The 20,679-nt window shown below is 45.5% G+C and overlaps 1 protein-coding gene across 1 annotated transcript in view; it reads left to right on the top strand.

The window, feature by feature from the left end:
- Positions 1-16,805, top strand: part of LOC144766568 (uncharacterized) — a 247,145-nt gene extending 230,340 nt beyond the window's left edge. Inside the window, exon 6 of the mRNA XM_078650373.1 lies at positions 16,640-16,805. Coding sequence (XP_078506499.1) covers positions 16,640-16,683 — 44 coding nt within the window. The 3' untranslated portion in view covers positions 16,684-16,805. The remainder of the gene's footprint in view (positions 1-16,639) is intronic.
- Positions 16,806-20,679: the final 3,874 nt, after the last annotated feature.

Below are 20,679 nucleotides of genomic sequence, written 5' to 3'. Positions count from 1 at the left end.
TCACAATATAGATCGATGGCAGTAGTCAGCAAAGACATTGATGAATGTTTTGTGTTGCATCCCTTAACAAAATCTGAGGACATAGAGTACAATTGCCACTGCCTTAAATAAATGAAGGCTAAATTCAATGCTGTCCGTAGTGTAGATCCAAAGCTGAATTCAAGTTGTGAACCCTGCTGTCCGTACTCGAGATCGAAGGCAGTAGTCAGCACAGATATCGACAAATGATTTTTGTCACTTGTTTTAACAAAATCTGAACACATACAGTACAATTGTCTCTGTATTAAATAAATCGAGGCTGAATTCCCTACAGTCCATAGTGTAGATGCACAGCTGAATTCAAGTTGTGAGCCATGCTGTCTGCAGTGTAGATAAAAGGCAGTAGTCGACACAAACATTGAGAAATGCTTTTTGTCACATACTTTACCAAAGTCTGAGGACAGAGTACAACTGTCTCTACCTTAAATAAATCGAGACTGAATTCAATGTTGTCTGTAGTACTGATGCGAAACTGGTATCAAGTTGTAAACTCTGCTTACTGCATGGTGGAGATCGTAGGCAGTAGTCAGCAGAGATATTGACGAACAATTTTTGTCACTTATTTTAACAAAGTCTGAGGACATAGAGTACAATTGTCTCTGCCTTACATAGATCAAGGCAAACTTCAATGCTGTCTGTAGTGTAGATCCAAAGCTGAATTCAAGTTGTGAACCCTGCTATCCGCAGTGTAGATTGAAGGCAGTAGTCGATACAGACATAAGTCTGCGGTGCTGTGGCACTGAGTTCGTAATGGGCCTGTATTGAGGAGGCATGTGGTCATGGCGGCAGCCAGGTGGCAGGGGGAGGACCTTTGCTGTGGCAGAGTCTTTTCTCTTTGCATAAGTGAACTCACGCCCAAGGCCTAGGCTAATTATTTACAGTCTTACGCTGGAGTTGCGTACCTTGGACAAGCCCACTCCGCTTCTGCTTCAAGGGGTGGGGACAACACAGCAACATGACCGAGATATTCCCCAGACTCTGAGATAATATGGTTGCATCCACAGTGCAGTACACTATACGTATTAATAGTACATCTACACACTGAAATGTTTTTCGTTTGTATAGTGAGTTTTATATAGCATATAACCGGGAGTGTTAGCATTGTGTATATTATTGTTGTGCAAGTTCCTTCCCTTGTACATAGTTGATTGCCACATCTCTGAACATAAAAGTAGTGTGCTGTTGAAGGGATATATTATTTTGGGAAGGTCCGTTGTCCTGTTTTACGCTGCCTCTGAGGTAGTAGAGGGGGTGGGGTCAGGAGGGGTGGTTGTAGTGGTGGTGGCACTATGTGTTGTGATTTTGTTGGGAGTTGGAAGTGCATAATTAGTACCTCTATTACATATTTGTCTTTAGATATGGGTGTGAGTAGGATGTAATTCACACAGTACATACTCAACGTCATTACACTAGTTAAATGTTGATATTAATTTGGTAGTGGTAAATGGAACTATCGCCTGTTTTTTCAAGTAGCATTGCAGATTTGGTTTGTTGTTGAAAGTATGGGGAAGTAGTGTTTTTTTGTTTTTTTCTACGGTTTATATATTATTAACGTTAGTTGTGGTTCTGGTTTGTAGCGATTTTCTTGGAGGAAGGAATAAATTGAAGAGTGGTAATATTTGCATTTTTTACTAGGATAAGAATGGGATGATAATTAAAAAAGATAAAAAAACAGATGTGCTTAATGAACATTACAATTAGGATTTATCACTTAAAAAACCTTTGAAATTCACTGAAAAAACCACAGGTTTCAGGCAGGTTATAGTTAGGAATTATCATTTAAAAAACCTTAGAAATTCACTGCAAAAAACATAGGTTTCAAGGGTGTTATAGTTTGCTGGACATTTCACTCATACACAACCATTGAAATTCCTCCATTATAGTTAGTTGTACTAACTGTAACTCTCGTCCCCGCAATCCACTGGTGAAGATGTCACATATTACATCATTCATTACATGGTAAGTGACATCACTGATGATATCACTGATGACAACTCAAATGACATCACTGATGACATCATCCACGTGACAATCAGATACACCTCATCATACACTAGTATAACCTTTCATCACTCACTATAAAATACAAAGTACCATATTTGAATCCATTGACACAGCAATAAAAGTATCTAAAAACCCACTGAGTGATTCCTAGATCTACACACACATCTAATCAATTACCTATAGATTCACTCATACATGTTGTCAATGATCAATAGAACACTATCAAATATACTTATACACCTAAATTGACATTACACACCAGCACACATCCTTTTCAGTTATGTAGTCATATTACTCACTTTTGCAAACAATTTATCATATTTACATTTACTCAGCTACACACTTATTCAAATAACACTTAATGTATTCATATAGATAGTAACTTATACTTAGTGTGTTATGAAATCACTATTACAAGTATACAGTTATCTATACAGTCACTCATGCAATCCATGAGTCTTATGTATACTTATTCATATAAAACAAATGTCACATAGACTGCCTTTTATGTTTCTACTTTGTTGGACATGTACCATTGAAAAATATATTTGCTCATCACCAAGCCCATAAAGATATTCACTCACCCAAACAACTATTATAACATGTAGTCTTAACGTCATATACCTACTGAATCAACAATTCACACATCTTTGGGCAGGTCACAAATCCCCCATCGAACCACACACAAATTCGGTCTCCCATACAAATAGTCAATTAACTAATAAATAACTAATATAGACTTTCACATAGCTAGTAACCAACTGGTGCAGCAATTTATACAACAACTGATTTAGTGAGACACTATAAATTAGTCAAGTAAACAGTCAATCACACTGCTACTAAATCCTCCATCAAGATAGGCATATATCCACTGATTCTTAAATGCAGATTGCTATATGTATAATACATATTTAAATCACAAACCAAACCACATTCACTGGATGATGTCATCAGTGATGTCATTTGAGATGTCATCAGTGATGTCACTGACCATGTCATGAATGATGTAATATGTGACATCATCATTAGTGGATTGCGGGTGCGAGAGTTACAGTTAGTACAACTAACTATAACGGAGGGATTTCAATGGTGTTGTATGAGTGAAATGTCCAGCTAACTATAACAACCTACTCTCTCTTTCAAAAATCAAAGCTGATTGCTTTTCTGTACGGGAGCAGCATGTTAGCTGCTCCCCATACAGAAAAGCAATGCCGGCTCCCGCAGGATGCGGGGAGCCGGCAGGGACCGTGGGGGGCAACGAGGAGGGCCAGGCTCCAGGGGATGGGGTCCCCGGGGCCAGAAGTGGCCTGGAAGGGGGGTCACTCGACCCCCCTCCCTCAAAAAAAAAAGTAAGGCCCTGGGGGATGGGGTCCCTGCAGCCCCCCTCAAGTATAAAAAAATTAAAAATGAAGTTGGACATTGCCCGGGGGATGGGGTCCCCGGGGCTGGAATTGGCCATGAGAGGAGTGCCACGCGTCCCCCTTCCCGTCAAAATTAAAAATATATATATTTGGGCCCTGGGGAAAAAGAAGGGGGGCTACACAGCCCACCTTCTTAAAATAAAAAATAAAAAACAAAAAATGGGATCGGGAGGAGGCCACGCCCCCTCCGTGCACCTCTCTGCAAACGTGCCCCCTGGCGCGTTTGCAGAGGGGGAAGTAAATCCCCTCGCATACTGGGGGTCCCTGGGGGCAAACTAGCCCACCATGAGCCTCCAGTATGGGCCAGGGGGCTCCCTTGCAGAGACGTGTAAAGAGGCCATGCCCCTTTTTACACCTCTCTGCAACGGAGCCCTCTAGTGCATACTGAAGGTTGCTGGTAGGCTAGTTGGCCCCCAAGGACCCCCAGTATGCGAGGGGAATTCATTCCCCCTCTGAAAAAGCACCAGGGGGCTGGGTTGCAGAGAGGTGTAAAAAGGGGCGTGGCCTCTTTACACCTCTCTGCAACGCAGCCCCCTGGCTCACACTGGAGGTTCCTGGTGGGCTAGTTGGCCCCCAGGGACCCCCAGTATGCAAGGGAAATTAGTTCCCCCTCTGCAAACGCGCCAGGGGGCTGCGTTGCAGAGAGGTGTAAAAAGGGGCGTGGCCTCTATAGACCTCTCTGCAACGCAGCTCCCTGGTGCATACTCGAGGTTCCTGGTAGGCTAGTTGGCCCCCAGGGACCCAACAGTATGCAAGGGAAATTAGTTTCCCCTCTGCAGACGCACCAGGGGGCTGCGTTGCAGAGAGGAGTTAAAAGGGGCGTGGCCTCATTACACCTCTCTGCAACACAGCCCCCTGGCGCATACTGGAGGTTCCTGGTGGGCTAGCTGGCCCCCAGGGAACTACAGTATGCAAGGGGAATTAGTTCCCCCTGTGCAAACGCGCCAGGGGGCTGCGTTGCAGAGAGGTGTCATGAGGCCCGCCTCTTTTTACACCTCTCTGCAACGCATCCCCCTGACGCATACTGGAGGTTCCTGGTGTGCTAGTTGGCCCCCAGGGACCCCCAGTATGCAAGGGGACTTAATCCCCCAACTTAGAACGCGTTACGGGGCATGTTTGCACAGTGGTGAAGGTAGCGGGCGGGGCTTGAGGTGATATGTGTGCAAACACGCCCTGCGGCGCGTTTTAGGTTGGGGAATATATATTCCTATTCAATCCAGAGGTCCCCTAGGACCAACTAGTCCAACAGGTACCTCTAGTTTGTGCCACGGAGCTGCGTTGCAGAGTGTTGTAAAGAGGGGGCGTGCCCTCTGAACACCTCTCTGCAACGCAGCTCCCTGGCGCAAACAGGAGGTACATGATGGGCTAGTTGGCTCACAGGTGACCTCAGGATTGAAGAGGAATATATTCCCCAACCTAAAACGCGCCACAGGGCGTGTTTGCACACATGTGTCCTCAGGCCCTGCCCCCTTCCTTCACTATTGAGCAAAATATTCCTCTAAAATCAGCCGAAGTACGAATTCTGATTTACTCACCTACTATCATGAGAGATGGCAGTGCTGCATCTTTGAGCCCAGGACCGACCCTGAAAAGTAAATGTAACCATACTTACAGTAACTTGAATTTCCTTCCATAGGCAAACATTGACCGGTTTCACATGGACATTTTTCTAAGTGGGGAGTTTTGGAAGTTTAAAAAATTCCTGTAAAATCATCCGAACCGCGAATTCCGATTTACTCACCTGTTATCACGAGAGACGTCAGTGCTGCATCTTTGAGCCCAGGACGGACCCTAAAAAGTAATTCTAACCATACTTGCAGTAACTTGAATTTCCTTCCATAGGCTAACATTGACTGGTTTCACTTGGAAATTTTTCTAAGCGTGGAGTTTTGGAACTTAAAAAAATTCTTCAAAAATCAGCCAAACTACGAATTCCGATTTACTCACCTGTTATCAGGAGAGATCTCAGTGCTGCATCTTTCAGCCCGCTATTGATCCTGAAAAGTCATTCTAATCGTAGTTACAGTAACTTGAATTTCCTTTCAATGGCTAACATTGACATGTTTTACTTGGAAATTCTTCTAAGTGTGGAGTTTTGGAACTTTAAAAAATTCCTTAAAAATCAGCCAAACTACGAATTCCGATTTACTTACCTGTTATCAGGAGAGACCTGAGTGCTGCATCTTTTAGCCCATTACTGATCCTGAAAAGTAATTCTAATTACAGTTACAGTAACCTGAATTTCCTTTCATAGGCTAACATTGACATTTTTTACTTGGAAATTCTTCTAAGTGTGGAGTTTTGGAACTTTAACAAATTCCTCTAAAATCAGCCGAACTACGAATTCCGATTTACTCACCTGTTATCAGGAGAGATGTCAGTGCTGCATCTTTCAGTCCACTATTGATCCCGAAAAGTAATTCTAACGTAGTTACAGTAACTTGAATTTCCTTCCGTACGATATCATTGCCTGCTATATAAAATATATATAAATTAAAGAAATGTATAAAACAATAAAAATATTACAATTTCTATATTTATTTTTAAAAACATTTATGTTTCAAATTATATAAACAAATATGTAATGTAATTTAAAAAATAAAATATCTTAAAATAAATAATTTAAAATAATGCAGTAAATCAGTGTAAAGAAAATATAACAATTAATACATTTAAAAACTATCATTTACAAAACCTTTGAAATTCACTGAAAAAACCATAGGTTTCACACACATTATAGTTAAAAATTAGCATTTAAAAAACCTGAGAAATTCACTGAAAAACCATGGTTTCACACATGTTATAGTTAGCTGTTCATTTCACTCATACAAAAGCATTAAAATCCCCCCATTATAGTTAACTATAACTCGTGCGCCCGCAATGCACTGCTGATGACGTCACATATTACATGACTCATGACATGGTCAGTGATATCACTCATGACATTACTGATGACATCTCAAATGAATATAACGGGGTAATTTTCCCAGCGGGATCCTGCATTGCTTTTCCACATTGGGAGCTGCTAACAGGCAGCTCCCCGTGTAGAAAAGCAATCTGGTTTGGATTCAGGCAACCTGCTCTCTCTTCCAAAATCCAAACCACAGTCTACTACGGCAGGGCGGGAGCCGCGAGGCTCCCGCCCTGCCACAGTAAACTGCAGTATCCCGGGGTGGGCACCCCAGGTAACTGTAGGAGCCGGCCCTGGGGGTGGCGGTCCCCAGGGGCATGAAGGGCTCCAGGCCCGCCTCCCAACCTATGCACAGTCCTGGGGAGGTGGTGGTCCCTGGGGCTCAGGAGTCCGTAACGGACCCCGATATTTGCATTAAAGTGCCCCGGGGAGGTGGCAGTCCCCGGGGCTGTGGGGGGGCAGGTATATATTTTTTTTTAAAGGAAGCCATGGGGGTGGCGGTCCCCATGGCAGCAGGGGGAAGTGTGCTCCCCTCAAATAAATAATGAAAGCCCCGGGATGGCGGTCCCCGGGGCTTGGGGGTCATCCTGGGCCCCTGCAATTATATTTCTGCATGCCTCTGGGACCTGGCCCACCCAGGGGCTTAATTAAACAAAGCGCAGGAGCCCGCGCTTAGTTTTTTGTATTTTTGGCCGGATTCGCACAACCAGCACGAATTCGGATGATATTTACTTTTTTTGTAAATGCTTTTTTGGGCACTGGGGGTCCTTGTGGGACCCCCTGAGCAGGCCTAGGGGGTCAGGGTGTTTTACTCTGCATTCTTTTCTTTTTTTTGTGTTTCTTTTTCTGTTTTCTTGTGCCTCGGTTACCAAGGCACAAGATGGCTGCCAACACTTCCTGGTTTGGAGTTTTGACAGCCAATTAGAATCAAGCTCGTGATTGGGAGGGTGCGCGAATCCTCCGTGCCCCTAAATATCGAAACTTGTATTTTTTTTCTCAGCAACTACTAAATGGATTTACACCATTTAAAAAAGTATGCTTTCTGGAGCAAACCCTACCTTTTTGCCAAATTTGGTGTTCCAGCTGTAGTCGTGTCTAAAGTTTCCTATGGGAAATGCATTTTCCTACCTCTATTTTTTGATTCTCTGAGCAACTATTGAAGGATTTACACCATTTAGAAAAAAGAGTGCTTTCTGAACAAAGCACTACCCTTTTGCCAAATTTGGTGTTATTCCGTTCAGCAGTTCGGGCTGTAGTCGTGTCTAAAGTTTCCTATGGGAAATAACATGGAGAAAACACGTTTTGGGACCCCCCTTTTTTCTCAGCCCCTGCTTGGGAATTCACCTCGAAACTTTTAAGATAGGAGCTGACCGAAGCAGGCCATAAGTTTTAAAAATGTCACGAAGATTCGTCAACCGGCGCCAAAGTTATTGGGAAAACAAAAAATGCTTTTAGAATAGAAACAAGGTATCAACTATAACAACCTACTGGCGACCTTTAGTATGAGGAGATTGTGCTATACGCCCGTGTTAGGGCCATGTAGCTACCCTGCACATTACCTTACATTACCCTCTTTTGCACAGAAACATTATTTGCTATAACCTTTTGCACATATTCATATGTGCGACAATGTTGGATTAGTTCTCTGAGACTACTTTGCTTACACAATTGGCTTCAGAAAACATTATAATGAGTTATAATGAGTACAAGGCCTTTTACGCACAATGTACGAATGTCATCCTATCTTCATCCACGAGACAACAGGGTTATCTCCTATCCATAACATTGCTAATCTATGCATACATCACAGGGATTTTTTTAACTATAATTAATAAGCATCCCAGAGGGTGGGCAGAGGAGGCACTTCAGCTGACAATGACTGTCCCTGCATGCTGAGACTTCACCACACAGCGGTTTGACATCTCCGTGAGGGGAGTTCAGTTCTTGACCAGGATGGGGTCCTACATTCTCTCCTGCCAAGTAATGGGGTCAGAGCAAAACCAATGGGTATGATGGACGAAGTGTTGAACATTGCAAGCACTCACCCCCAGTCAACTGATCTTGGTTTAATCCATCATCATTCTTTAGCTCACTCCGTCACCCCAGTTCAGACATGGCCATATGCAAATCAGTCTGACCCTGTGGCTCATGGGAACAGTCCAGCCCGAACTGCCAAGCCATGTCTTCCCTGGACCAGAAATAAGCATCCCAGGACCGGTTTCTGGCTAATCAGCTGTAACGGGGTCGGGTCATCCCTTGCGGGAAGAGGTGTGGCGCCGCGGCCAGGGCGACTGACGCTGGAATCTGGGGACCACGGTTCGATCCCCGGCTCCGGCGGCAGGTTAGTCCAGCCCCATGTGACTCTGGGCAATAGCTCGCTTAATCTTCCCGACGGCCCCCCAGCGCCTAGAGACCCTTACGGGTGATTGTGCGCTTTACAAATGTGGACTTTACTTTGGGGTGACTCTTGGCTCTACATCTACACCTACATACACTCTAGACATACACAGAGTAGGGTTTTATTGGTAGGAATATAACTGATTACTATCTTATATTATATGCCATTTATACACTGTATTAGCACCATGGTAGAACTGTGTCCGCTTTTGACTCTTTTGGTGCCTGTAATCACCTTAATCGGCTTCTGTTTACTGATTATCACAGCACATGTACTCTATACTAGAATAACGTTAGTTCAACAAATATATTGAAAACATCCCACTGAGTATTCTCTGTATATTTCTCAACGAAGAAGGAAGCACGAGTGACTGAGCTAAAGATTCTGATCTGTTTTCGTGATCCCTTAGGGGTCAGAGTTGTCATGTTCAGTGGTTTCTAGAAACCATTCTCTCCCTGGTGAGGTTAGGGGAGCTGGTGGTGGCAATGTGAGCCAGCTGGGCTCTAGGCCAACATATCCTGAGGGAGTACCCGCCATCAGTCTATGAACCTAGCCCAAAGTTTATGCTGTCCAACAAATGTTCAAATCCTACAGATTAGTAGGAACTACATGACAACGTCAAGTGTGAAGTCTCTCTTTTGTGATGTGCACAACATTTATTGTATTTGCATGAAGTGCTCTTGCTTTACACATTGTTTCTGTGGGATTCCTGACTGCTCAGTGCCAATGAACCCAAGGGTGAGCATGGATTTTACAGTGTGTGGGATCACCTGCCCTTGACGAGAGCGGTGCATTCTGCCTGGCTGAGGTACCCCTTCAGTCACCCAGACAGTGCTGCTTCCAACTATTACTAACTAATTTTGTTGAAAAACTCTGGGGCATATTACCAACAAGTAGCGTTATTTATCGCTAAATAGGCTTAGCGACGATTTTTTTTATTGCTGCCTATCGCTGAAAAAGTTAGCGGAGAAAACATGCTATTAGCAACATTTTTCTCCATTGTGCTAAAATATCCAGCGATAGCGGCGAAATGCGTGAATATCGCTGAGAATACAGCGATATTCACAAAATGCTCTTAGCCATGTTATCCCCCTCCTATTGGATAACATGGCTAAGAACTGGTCTGGGCAGGTGTTAGTATTTGGAGATATTCGCGCAAATATTTCCAATGCTACGCCTGCCTTGCTAATAGGCGATAGCGATAGCGACGTTAGTGACTGCTTTCAGTCACTAACTGGTTGGGTACGCCCACCTTGCATGTCATTAGCGATAAACATCGCTGACATGCAAAGCGGGCCCCAAACCGCTCGCTATCGCCTAAAAGCTGTCGCTAACATCAGTTAGCGACAGCTTGCTAATAGGGCGATTGAATTATCGCCACTTAGCGGCCGAAAACAGCCACTAAATTGGCGACAATTGCCTATCGCCCCCCTTGGCAATATGCTCCTAAGTTTTAAAATGTATGAACTTCTCCCATTTTCTCCAAATATTTTGTAATGGTGTACCCACTGCTGCCAATTCTCATGAAAAGAGTCTTGCTCATCTGCTTTTAGCAAGATGTGACTGGTATTTATGCCCTAAGTGCCTCAACCTGAATAACTTTTAGGCATTCACAGTTTTCACAGACAACTAAATAAATGTACAGTGAGGTCCATTAATGTTGCCAGGATCACACAATTTGGTGAACTGGTAGCTGGGATTTGAACACAGACCATGTAGCACCTAGGTCATGCCATTAAACAGTGTTTCTGCTCCAGTTCTGTGTGGGGATCATCCCGCCAAGTATACTATTGTTCTGTAAGAATTACAAAATTTGGCACCTGTAGAAATAAGTGCCCTACTACTACCGGTTCTCAACCAGGTCCTGAGCTCGGGAGTTTTTCCACTAGCTTGGAAAAAGGCCTGTATTCGGCCTCTGTTAAAGAAACCCAAGCTAGATCCCTCTGATGAGAAGAACTACCGCCCCATCTCCTGCCTGCTGCTGCCAGCCAAGCTAGCGGAGAAAGCCATGAATGGGGAGCTATCCAACTATCTTGAGACATGGCACCTCCTCAACAGCACTCAACACGGCTTCCGTGTGAATCACTCCACGGAGACTGCCTTGCTGATGGCAGCTGAGGAAATCCGGATGGGGATGGATGAGGGAGGCAGGGTCACACTGGTGCTGCTGGATCTCACAGCGGCCTTTGACACCGTAAAACATGAGATACTTATCCAGGGGCTGCAGGATATCGGGGTCAAAGGCCTAGCGCTAGCTCTCCTCTCCTCCTTTCTGTCTGACAGGGAGCAAGTCATATATTGGAATGGCCATCATTCTGATAATTTTACACTTCCTGGAGGAGTTCCCCAGGGTTCGGCGCTATCTCCTACCCTGTTTAATATTTACGTTGCCCCTCTGGCCAAGATAATAAAGAATCTGGGCTTTAAGCTGGTGTCATACGCTGACGACACTCAGCTGTTTGTCTCTGTGTCACACTCTGTAGACTCCAAGGCTGCCGAGTTCGCCGGCTGTATGTCAGAAGTCATGAAGTGGATGAACCTGAACTTCTTGAAATTGAATACAGAGAAGACAGAAGTCCTTGAGTTTGGACAGAAAGTGGCCATCTGGACCCACAACTGGTGGCCCACAGCAGCAGGAGCTTGTACGGTTCCAGTGGCGTAAGCGAGGAACCTAGGGTTCATCTTTGACAAAGATCTGGCATGGTTACCACAGGTGAACCAGGTGGTGTCTGCCTGCTTCTTTGTGCTCAAAGGGCTGAGAAATATCTTGCCGTTCATTCCCTACAATCTTAGGAAAACGGTTATCATTGCCACTATCCTGTCTAGAATAGACTAGGGCAATGCCCTCTACCTAGGAGCAGGGTGTGCCCAATTGGCCAAGTTGCAATCAATTCAGAATGCCGCTGCCAGATTGCTCCTCCGCTTGCCCAAATATCATTCCACCTCACAGGCCATCAAACAGTTACACTGGCTTCCAGTTCCGAGGCGGATTGACTTTAAAGCGCTATGTCTAGTCCATAAAGCTCTGGCGGGAGCAGGGGCCTCTGATCTTCAACTCCTAGTTACGAGGTACATGCCAACCCGACTTTTGAGGTCTGACTCTCATGGGCTGGATATGGTTTCCAAGTTTAATAGACGACGTTGGGGAGGGAAGAGCTTCTCCCACCTGGCCTCAAGGCTTTGGAACTCACTACCACAACAGTTAAGACAAATCTCCAACCACATGCGGTTCAGGAAGGAAGTTAAGACGTAGCTTTTCACTCGATAGGACAGTTGCCAGCACTTTCCGTCAGTTACCCTGCATAGCGCCAAGACGCCTCAGCATTAGTGCGCTTTATAAATATCATCACTCACTCACTCACTCACTCACTCACTCACTCACAAAATAGAACAAGGAAGTTAATAAGGAGAAATCTAGTTTTAATTAAGCGGTATGGACAGTGAAGATGACAACAGCAAGAGACCCCTCAAGTTGTCCAATGATGTATAACAATAGTTAGTCAGTGAGTTTACTCTTCACATCTCGTTGAATGGATTGTGCGTCCATCTGCACATTCCTTACAAAGTAACTCCCTAAAGACTCTTCTATTAACCTCTCCAGTGCTCATGACGGCCCCCCCGCCGTCATGAGTCACGGAGGGCGTGTGCACATGATGTCCGGGGGCCGTCCGAGCCATGCCTGAGATTGGAATGTCCCAGCACTGTGGCGGAATTCACACCAAAGCAAAGGTGTTAAGGGCTCCATTGATTAAAGTATATGATTTCAGCAAAATTCACGGCCACCCCCACAACTCCCATTTTGTATATTAATAACACAAGAAACTATTTCTAGTATGATCTGCCTAACACTCACGGCCACCCCCACAACTCCCATTTTGTATATTAATAACACAAGAAACTGTTACTAGTACGCCCTGCGGCCACTCTGCATGTTGGTCTCTTTGAAGATAACAGTGTCACAGAAATGACTTTTGACTCAGCCGGCTTTGGTTGCAGTGATTAGGAACTTGAACATGGGGAGCTGGGGGCTGGGCATGGGGCCCCTCATGGTGCCTTACAGGGTCACCACCCCCCTTTGTTACACCATTGACTACAACGAGGAACATTTTTTTAATCAATATCTAGAATAATATCCTTTGCATGTATAGAGGATATATACTATATAATATATGTATTTCCCTTTTACATCTAATTTCACAGGCATAAGACATGTTGTGCATACCTCATTGCTTGAAAACTAGCCAGCAGTAAAGTGTTTCAAAACCACACAAAGTCATCCCATATGCAGAGAAAGGGGTAACTTGCAGCAGACAATGAAAATAACGTTTAAAAAGGATCTGCCCCTAGTATCTGTAGCAGGAATGTGGATTTTGAGGATGGAAGTTAAACTTGCATAGGGTGGTTTTAATAAACTGAGATCACTTCCAGAAAGTGAGGTATGCTGAGGTACCAGCAGCGTGGTCTTCGTAGACAAGACCTGAGTAACTGTATGCACGATCAGGAGCTGCTGGAAGCAGGAGAATGCAGCAGCTTCAGGCTGCCTCCCAAGAGGAAGACAAAGAACTCAGTAATATTGAGGGGTTTTAACCCTCACCCACAGCATCAGATATCATAGAAGAGAAGCACATGAACCCATCACCTGGTTGGGGTCCTTGTGGTCACAGGTTGTGTTCTAAATATTATGCCCATCTAAGGACCTTAACCTATAATGGAGGGAAATATAGACTCCTTCAGGAGTTTTATTGAGCATGAGATCCAAATAAAACCCCACAAATTAGAAATGCTCTCATGGCACATGCAGGGCATAATCAGGTAACATATTTGAGAACGTCCAGGTTACAGTATCCTCTCAAACTCCTGGGAAGGAGCAATTGAAAAAGAACAAGCTGTCAGACAAGATGAAGGATACAAAATCATCCACAAGGACTGTGTCAACTGACCAGGAGGAGGTATTGCAATTGTACACAAAGACACCCTCCGCCTCGCAACCAGCTCCAACTACCACTCACGCCACATGGACCAACTCCACTTCCAGAAAAGAAACAAACCAACCTTAATTCCACCCTCCACTACACCCTCGTCTACAGACCTCCTGGACTACACCCCTCCCTTCAGTGAAGCCATAGCTGACTTCATCGGTCACCATGCTCTCACCTTAACGGACTACATCCTCCTTGGTGATCTCAATTTCCACCTGGACAACCTCAAAGACTGGAACACCTCTTCCCTACAGGAGACCACGCCACCACTGGACTTACACAACTGGTCACAACAACAAATCATGCAGCAGGTGATACGCTTGATCCCATATTCTGCGCAACCAACAACATCTTCATCAGCCACACCTCCGAGCCACACCGGACTGACCAGCACTGAGTCCACTTCTCCATCACCAAACCTATTGTACACCACATACCTACCGCAATCCTCGCAGAAGCTGGAACTAAGTCACAGAAGACCAGCTCACCAGCTTCCCCACCACAGACATCCACAAACGCTAACACCTCAGCATACAACCTCCACCGTTAAATCTCCAACTGTGCCGTCACACTGGCCCTCCTTAAGAAACCCTCAGGCAAGCAGCCCTCCAAGACAGCTAGCTGGTTCTCACTCGCCCACTAAGAGTCCAGGAGTACCTTCAGACAGCTCAAGAAAAGATGGAGGAGGAGCAAAACCACAGTAGAGCACGCCACCTTCATGTCTGCAGTCACCACAAATGACCACCTCATCAGAGCAACAAAGAAAGCAGCCTTTGAGGAACCCATCAGCACTAACACACACAACAACAAAGAACTCTTCATTGTGGTCAAAGAATTCACTAAACCCAGCATTGAGATATGTCTCCAAACCTCTGTGACAACCTCACCACCTTCTTCCTCTGCAAGATCAAGGAGATCTATGACAGCTTGCAACCCAAGAACCACCCATCCCACCTGCAACCACAGTACCCAATGGCTACAGCCCCCAGCAGACCGTGACCAACTGGACTACCCTCACCTAAGATGACTCCTCCAGGAAGATGAAGAGCATCCATTCCAGATCCACCTCGGATCCCTGCCCTCACCACATCTTCAAAAGAGCCAGCACCTTATTTGCATCTGAACTCTGCCACATAATCAACTGCTCCAACAAGTCCGCAACTTTCCCTGGAGATGGGAGGCATGCAGAGATCAACCCCCTGCTGAAGAAACCTTCTCCAGACCCGACGGACGTCAGGAATGGCAGGGCCATCTCTCTGCTCCCCTTCGCAGCCAAAGTCACTAAGAAAGCCATCAACGCCTAGCTCTCTCAGTTCGTCAAAACAAAAAACATCCTGTACCTCTCCCATTCAGGCTTCAAAAGCAACCACACCACAACTTCCTCGGCTGCGGCAAGGCTGCGGCCCTCACCCTTCTGCACCTGTCAGCTTCTTGCAACACCGTCTCCTACCAAACCCACTGCGCAAGACTCCACAACACCAGCCTCCGCAACAAAGCTCTAGAATGAATCCGCTCCTTCCCCACCGGCCAGACACAGAGAGTCAGACTTCCACTGTTCAAATCAGAACCCATTAGAGATCAGCTGTGGAGTGCCTCAGGGATCCTACCTGAGCCCCACCCTCTCCCACATCTGCATGGCCCCGCTTGCAGCCATCATCAGAAGCCACAGGCTCAACATTGTCTCATACGCCGACGACACCCAGCTGATTCTCTTCCTCACAGACGAACCCACAGCCGCCAAGAGCAATTTCTATGACGGAATGAAGGCAGTACCCACCTGGAAGAAGAACAGTTGCCTCAAGCTTAACTCAGACAAGACAGTAGTCCTCATGCTGTGCTCCTTCCTCTCCCACCACCTGGTATGACACTTGGTGGCCAGCGGCACTCAGAATACCCACCACTCCCACGGACTACGCACAAATCCTCAGCATCATCCTGGACTCCTCACTCTCAAATAACCACCAAATCAATGCAGTCTTGTCTTCCTGCTTCCACATGCTCCTCCTCCTTTGTAAGATCTTCAAGTGGAACCACAACGAGCACTCGTCAGGAGCAGACTCAACAATGGCAATGTACTCTATGCCAGGCCCACCCAGAAACTCTAAAAAGAACTGCAGACCATCCAGAACGCCTCTGCCAGAATCATCTTAAACATTTGCACCGCAACTACATCACCAGCCACCTGATAGACCTTCACTGGCTACCTGTCAACAAGAGAATCACCTTTAAGCTTCTCATGCACACATACAAAGCCCTTGAAAATGCTGGACCTGTGTACTTTAAGCACAGTCTCTCCTTCTACAGTCCCACAAGACATCTCCGCTCCACTCAACTGGCCCAGGCCACCATCCCACGGATTCACAAGACCACGGCTGGAGGAAGACCCTTCTACCTCACTGTGAAGACCTAGAACTCCCTACGTCTTCACCTCAGGCAATCACCATTGCTGCCACAATTTAGGAACAAACTCACTACCTAGCTCTTTGACTGAATCGGAGCCTTAACACCCCCCACCCAGCTCCCTGAGACCCTCACAAGTGAGTAGTTGAACTATATAAGATTCTGATTGATTGAGCTGTCTAATTAAGCAAGCACTCCAAGTCGCACTTTGTAACAGTAGAGTCTGAAGACATGGAACGGTGTATATATTGTCTATACTCCCCCCTCGCTTCCACTCAGCCTACAAGGACCTAAAGTCCTGAATTTAACAAATTCCATACCGGCAGGCATATGGTGTTAAGAGGGTACATCAGGGCCTTCCTATCACAATATGGTTTATTAATTGCTAAATAATATATGCACCATATAATGTTGTTCTAAGCACCTGAAAACCCCCAAACCTAGGCTGTGAAGTGTCTTCATGCTCTCTTTTGTTTCTTCCTCACAGGCCCCAGAACTGACCGCAACGTGTCCACACCCGATCCTCTCTGATGAAGAGTATATCTCCTACGGCTGATACTATGCATGACCCTACCTGATACATTGAATAGATCCTACAGCTGATACTATGTATGACCCTCTCTGATACAATGAATAAATCTGCTTGTAACATACCAGTTGTATCTCATCAGCACTAATTGTTGGAAACTCTTTTTTTAGGTCTTGCTTGTGCTAGCTCATGTGTAGCACTGCAAGACATTTAGTTAGTGTCTTTTCAAAGTGCTACCAGAGGCTTTTGCTAGCCTCAAGCTTGCGGTTACGCGCGTGTGCACACGCGCAGCCACCATCTGCCTTTCTTTCTTGGCTCATTAAGCCTTACAGCATGCTTCTCCACCTCCTGCACGCACCTCGCTCTGCTTCTCTGTGTTGCTAGCCCCATCCCCTCCCCACCCACAGAGCGCGTCTCACGGCCGCGTGTCTTTTTCTCTTTCCCTTTCGTGTGTCTCTTCAAAGCTTGTTTCCCCACATGTATTCTCTTCGTCTTTCCCCACCACTATTTCTCTCAGTCCTCCCTATGTGTCTCTCAAGTGTCCCCTTATCGATCACTTTGCCTTCTCTCCCACGCATGGCCTGTCCGTGTCCTTCTAAATGTCTGCATCCCCAGCTTCCTAGGGTTTCTTCCTCTCGCCTCACCTCCATCTGTATATTTGTGTCTGCTGTGACCACCTCTAGCCTCTCCAGTTTTACCGTATCTCCATAGTTTTCACTCTGTTTTCTTAAGTTTTCTGCGTATCCATCTTCTTCCCCTCCCATGTCTGTCTCTCCAGTTTCATTCTGCCCCCAGATCCAGTCTCCCCACCCCCATCCACGTGTCTCCTGCTCCTCCGCATGCCTCGTCTATTTAGTGTTCTTTTCCCATCCAATCCATCCTGTCTGTTTCTCCCTCCTCGCCATCCAATGTGTACATGCCTCATTTCCTCTCGCTCTTCAACGTCAAGCCGTCTTTTTAGGTTTCGCCTGGCCGTAGCACTGCGCAGCAGTGCTTGCGCAGGCAAAATGTTATGTTATCCAAGTATTGGGGACTTGTACCCGCCCCTTCTTCCATTGGCTAGCTCCATAAATGGAGGCTAGCCATTGGAAGACATGGTTGTCAATCACTCTTTCCCCCGTCACAACGCGATTCGGGGGCGTTTCTGGGTCTTTTTTTAGGTCCCGTCCTCTCCTCTTCCCATTGGCTGGATTTTTACCTTCCAGCCAATGGGAAGGGGAGAGCACGAAAAACACGCCCCCGAATCTTAAAATGACCTTGTTAACTTTTATTAATAGTGCTGACTATGGGAGTAAAGAGAAAATAAACTCTCGTCTTTCTGACCGTGACAGAATTAAAAACATTGCAGATAATAAAAATGAAATTTTCCAGTATCATCGAATTATATTATTTGAAGTCACAGTACACAAGTGACTTGCGGCTGCGCACTGTTATAAACAAAAGCGAAAAGTAAACAGGTGCGTTTCAAAATGGCCTCCTGGCTTCGCAGGGTCACAGCGCTCGCCTCTTCCCGGTGCCGAGTCCCTTTATTTACGTGTACATGAAGTAACCATCTTCAGTGGTGATGCGTCATATCACAATTAACAATATTTATTAAAAACAATACTGTATCGGTAAAATAACCACGCTAATCAATCCACTTTATCCTTTACAAAATCAAAAAGAATGACTACGTTTGAAGAGCTCATTTTTAGTCTAACGAATGAGTTCTTATTTTCAATGATTTTCTAAAGCGGTCCACTCCTGTTGCTTTGCTACTAGGTTCTGAACCTATTTCCCCTGTCGGTCTTGCATCATTCCTTCTGAAATCCGTATGCGGCACAGCTTCGACATGGCCGTCTGAGTGCTCTTCCATGCTACACCTATTTCTCGTCTCGCTGGCCATCTCTATGGTCCGCGGCGGAGGGAGCGCCTCTATGACATCATTGCCATGTCTTCCGTGGATTGAGGTTGGTGGTTTGAGAGGCGCTTCAGGGCTACAGCTTCCAGCGCTACCTCCCAGGGTCCGCAGGAGGACCACGAACATTTTGAAGCTTATTTTGTGGACCGAAGTGAGTGTAGAGCTCTTTTGAGGAGATTTGGGCCGCTGGTTGGGGAGAGGGTTAGGTCACGGCTGGGAGAGGCTCGGCTCTGCTATGCTCTATCGAGACTGTGCTTGAAGTGAAGTGCATGAAATGTATGTTGGGAAAATAAAGACAATAAATCACTGGCGATCGAACTTGGTCCGTCTTAGGGAGTTGGGGCGATAGCACTTGAAGACGTTGGTTGATATGTCGATGCCTCCGAATGCAGACGTATAGGGAAATTACATAGGCGCCTTTCAGCAATTCTGGTATTTTTATTCCACGTCATTTCCATTCGCTTATATGTATCTTACCCTTTCCTTTTAAAAACATTTACTCAAAACGCACCATACAAAGTGCTGTCAACTATAAAGCAAGGCCTGTCAGTTTGGACCCGACAAAGGACTTGTTTGTTTAGGAGTACTTCGATGTTAAGGGCAAAAATGCATATTAGTGTATACAACTATCTAGGCCGCATCCGGAGACGGGTGGGAGCCTGAGGTATCCCTGTGGAGGAAGATGATATATAACTTGCAGTATTGCACCAAGGGCTTCAGGTTAACATTTTAAATCCCAAGGCTTAGTGGTTTGTAAATGTCACAATACCCCTGAAATGGCAGTACAAGTTTAGCACGATGTAACATGTTATCCGTTACTGACTTTTTGTATTACTTGTGTATTTTGGGGTAGTTAACCAGAGAAATCCACTTTCCTCAAAGTATAGTTACCAAAGGCTAATAACAGGAATTAGAATGTTTAGGTTTTGTTTACCTTACATAAATTGTTGCTAAAACAGCGGTGAAAGCAGTTTGATGTATGCGATTTTGTGGCTGCTGCAATTACAGTATTGGTATGGATTTACTGTATTTGACACATATTTTGCGGATTTCACAAATGTTTCGAGCTCAAATGGTTTAAACAAAGAGAATGCGTTGTTTAGTTTGCAATTTATTTTCTCCATATGGTAACCTGACTTTTTAATTCTAGTAGCCCTGTCAGGTGTAAATCTCTGCAGAGTGATTTGACGGCTGTCATGACAATAAAATCCATATTTCACAGTTCCCTGTGAAATATTGTATTTACCACTGTATTCTGTGCAATGACGACAAACTTCAGAGCCGCCCCTGCCCCTGAGCTAAGATAGCCTCTGGCTCTAACTCTTCATTTGAAGCCGCTAGTCCATCATCTTGACTGAGGGAGGCTCTCAGTGTGTGGACGGAGCGCCCGCCGGAGGCAGGAAGGACAGCTCAGCACAGCCTCCCAGGGAATTTCATTACTGTTAAAGTTATTTGGCAACCTGTGTGTTCAAGAACTGTCTCTATTTGTGAATCTCTCTGACGTCAGGAGAGGCAACGGGCCCCTCTTGTATGAAAAACACACTAATAAATTGTGTGTTTGTTCAACACTGTCGCTTTCTGCACCCTCCTTGCTGATAAATTTTGTTTATTTTTTGCCGACCCTCTTCTGTTCTCTGCGTCTTCCTCTGTCTTCTGTCTCCGCTCTCCCCGCTCTGCTCGGTGTTTGTTGATATTAGATAACTGTACCCCATGCTCCAGTACAAAGTTGTGGTGTGCCACGGGACCTTGCCGCAGTTTTAAACTGCACAGATAAACACGGGGCTGCACCTCAAGGCACGACAGGCCGACGCCAGAGCCCCCGCCCCCCCTACTGCTCCCACGCTCATACATTACAGCTCCCTGCTAGCTGCACCTCACACTGAACGAACGGTAACTCCGTCCAAAGTGCTGGTGAGATTTCTTTGGTAATTTTGTTCTCACCCCTCCTTCAAGAAAACTGTTTTAGGGTGTCGTTGGCAATGGGCTTTCTGGGTATCTATAAATGCGACAAGGAAGATCTCAGTTTTTGTCTTGGATTCTAGGCACATTGTGTGATTCCCGTCAATTAATAGTGGTGCCATCAGCAGTTTTATTGCCT

This window comes from Lissotriton helveticus, chromosome 7 (genome assembly GCF_964261635.1).
Source record: "Lissotriton helveticus chromosome 7, aLisHel1.1, whole genome shotgun sequence".
Classification (NCBI taxonomy): Eukaryota; Metazoa; Chordata; class Amphibia; order Caudata; family Salamandridae; genus Lissotriton; species Lissotriton helveticus.
Note: the sequence above shows the minus strand (reverse complement) of the source record. Positions and strands in the feature narration are given on the sequence as shown.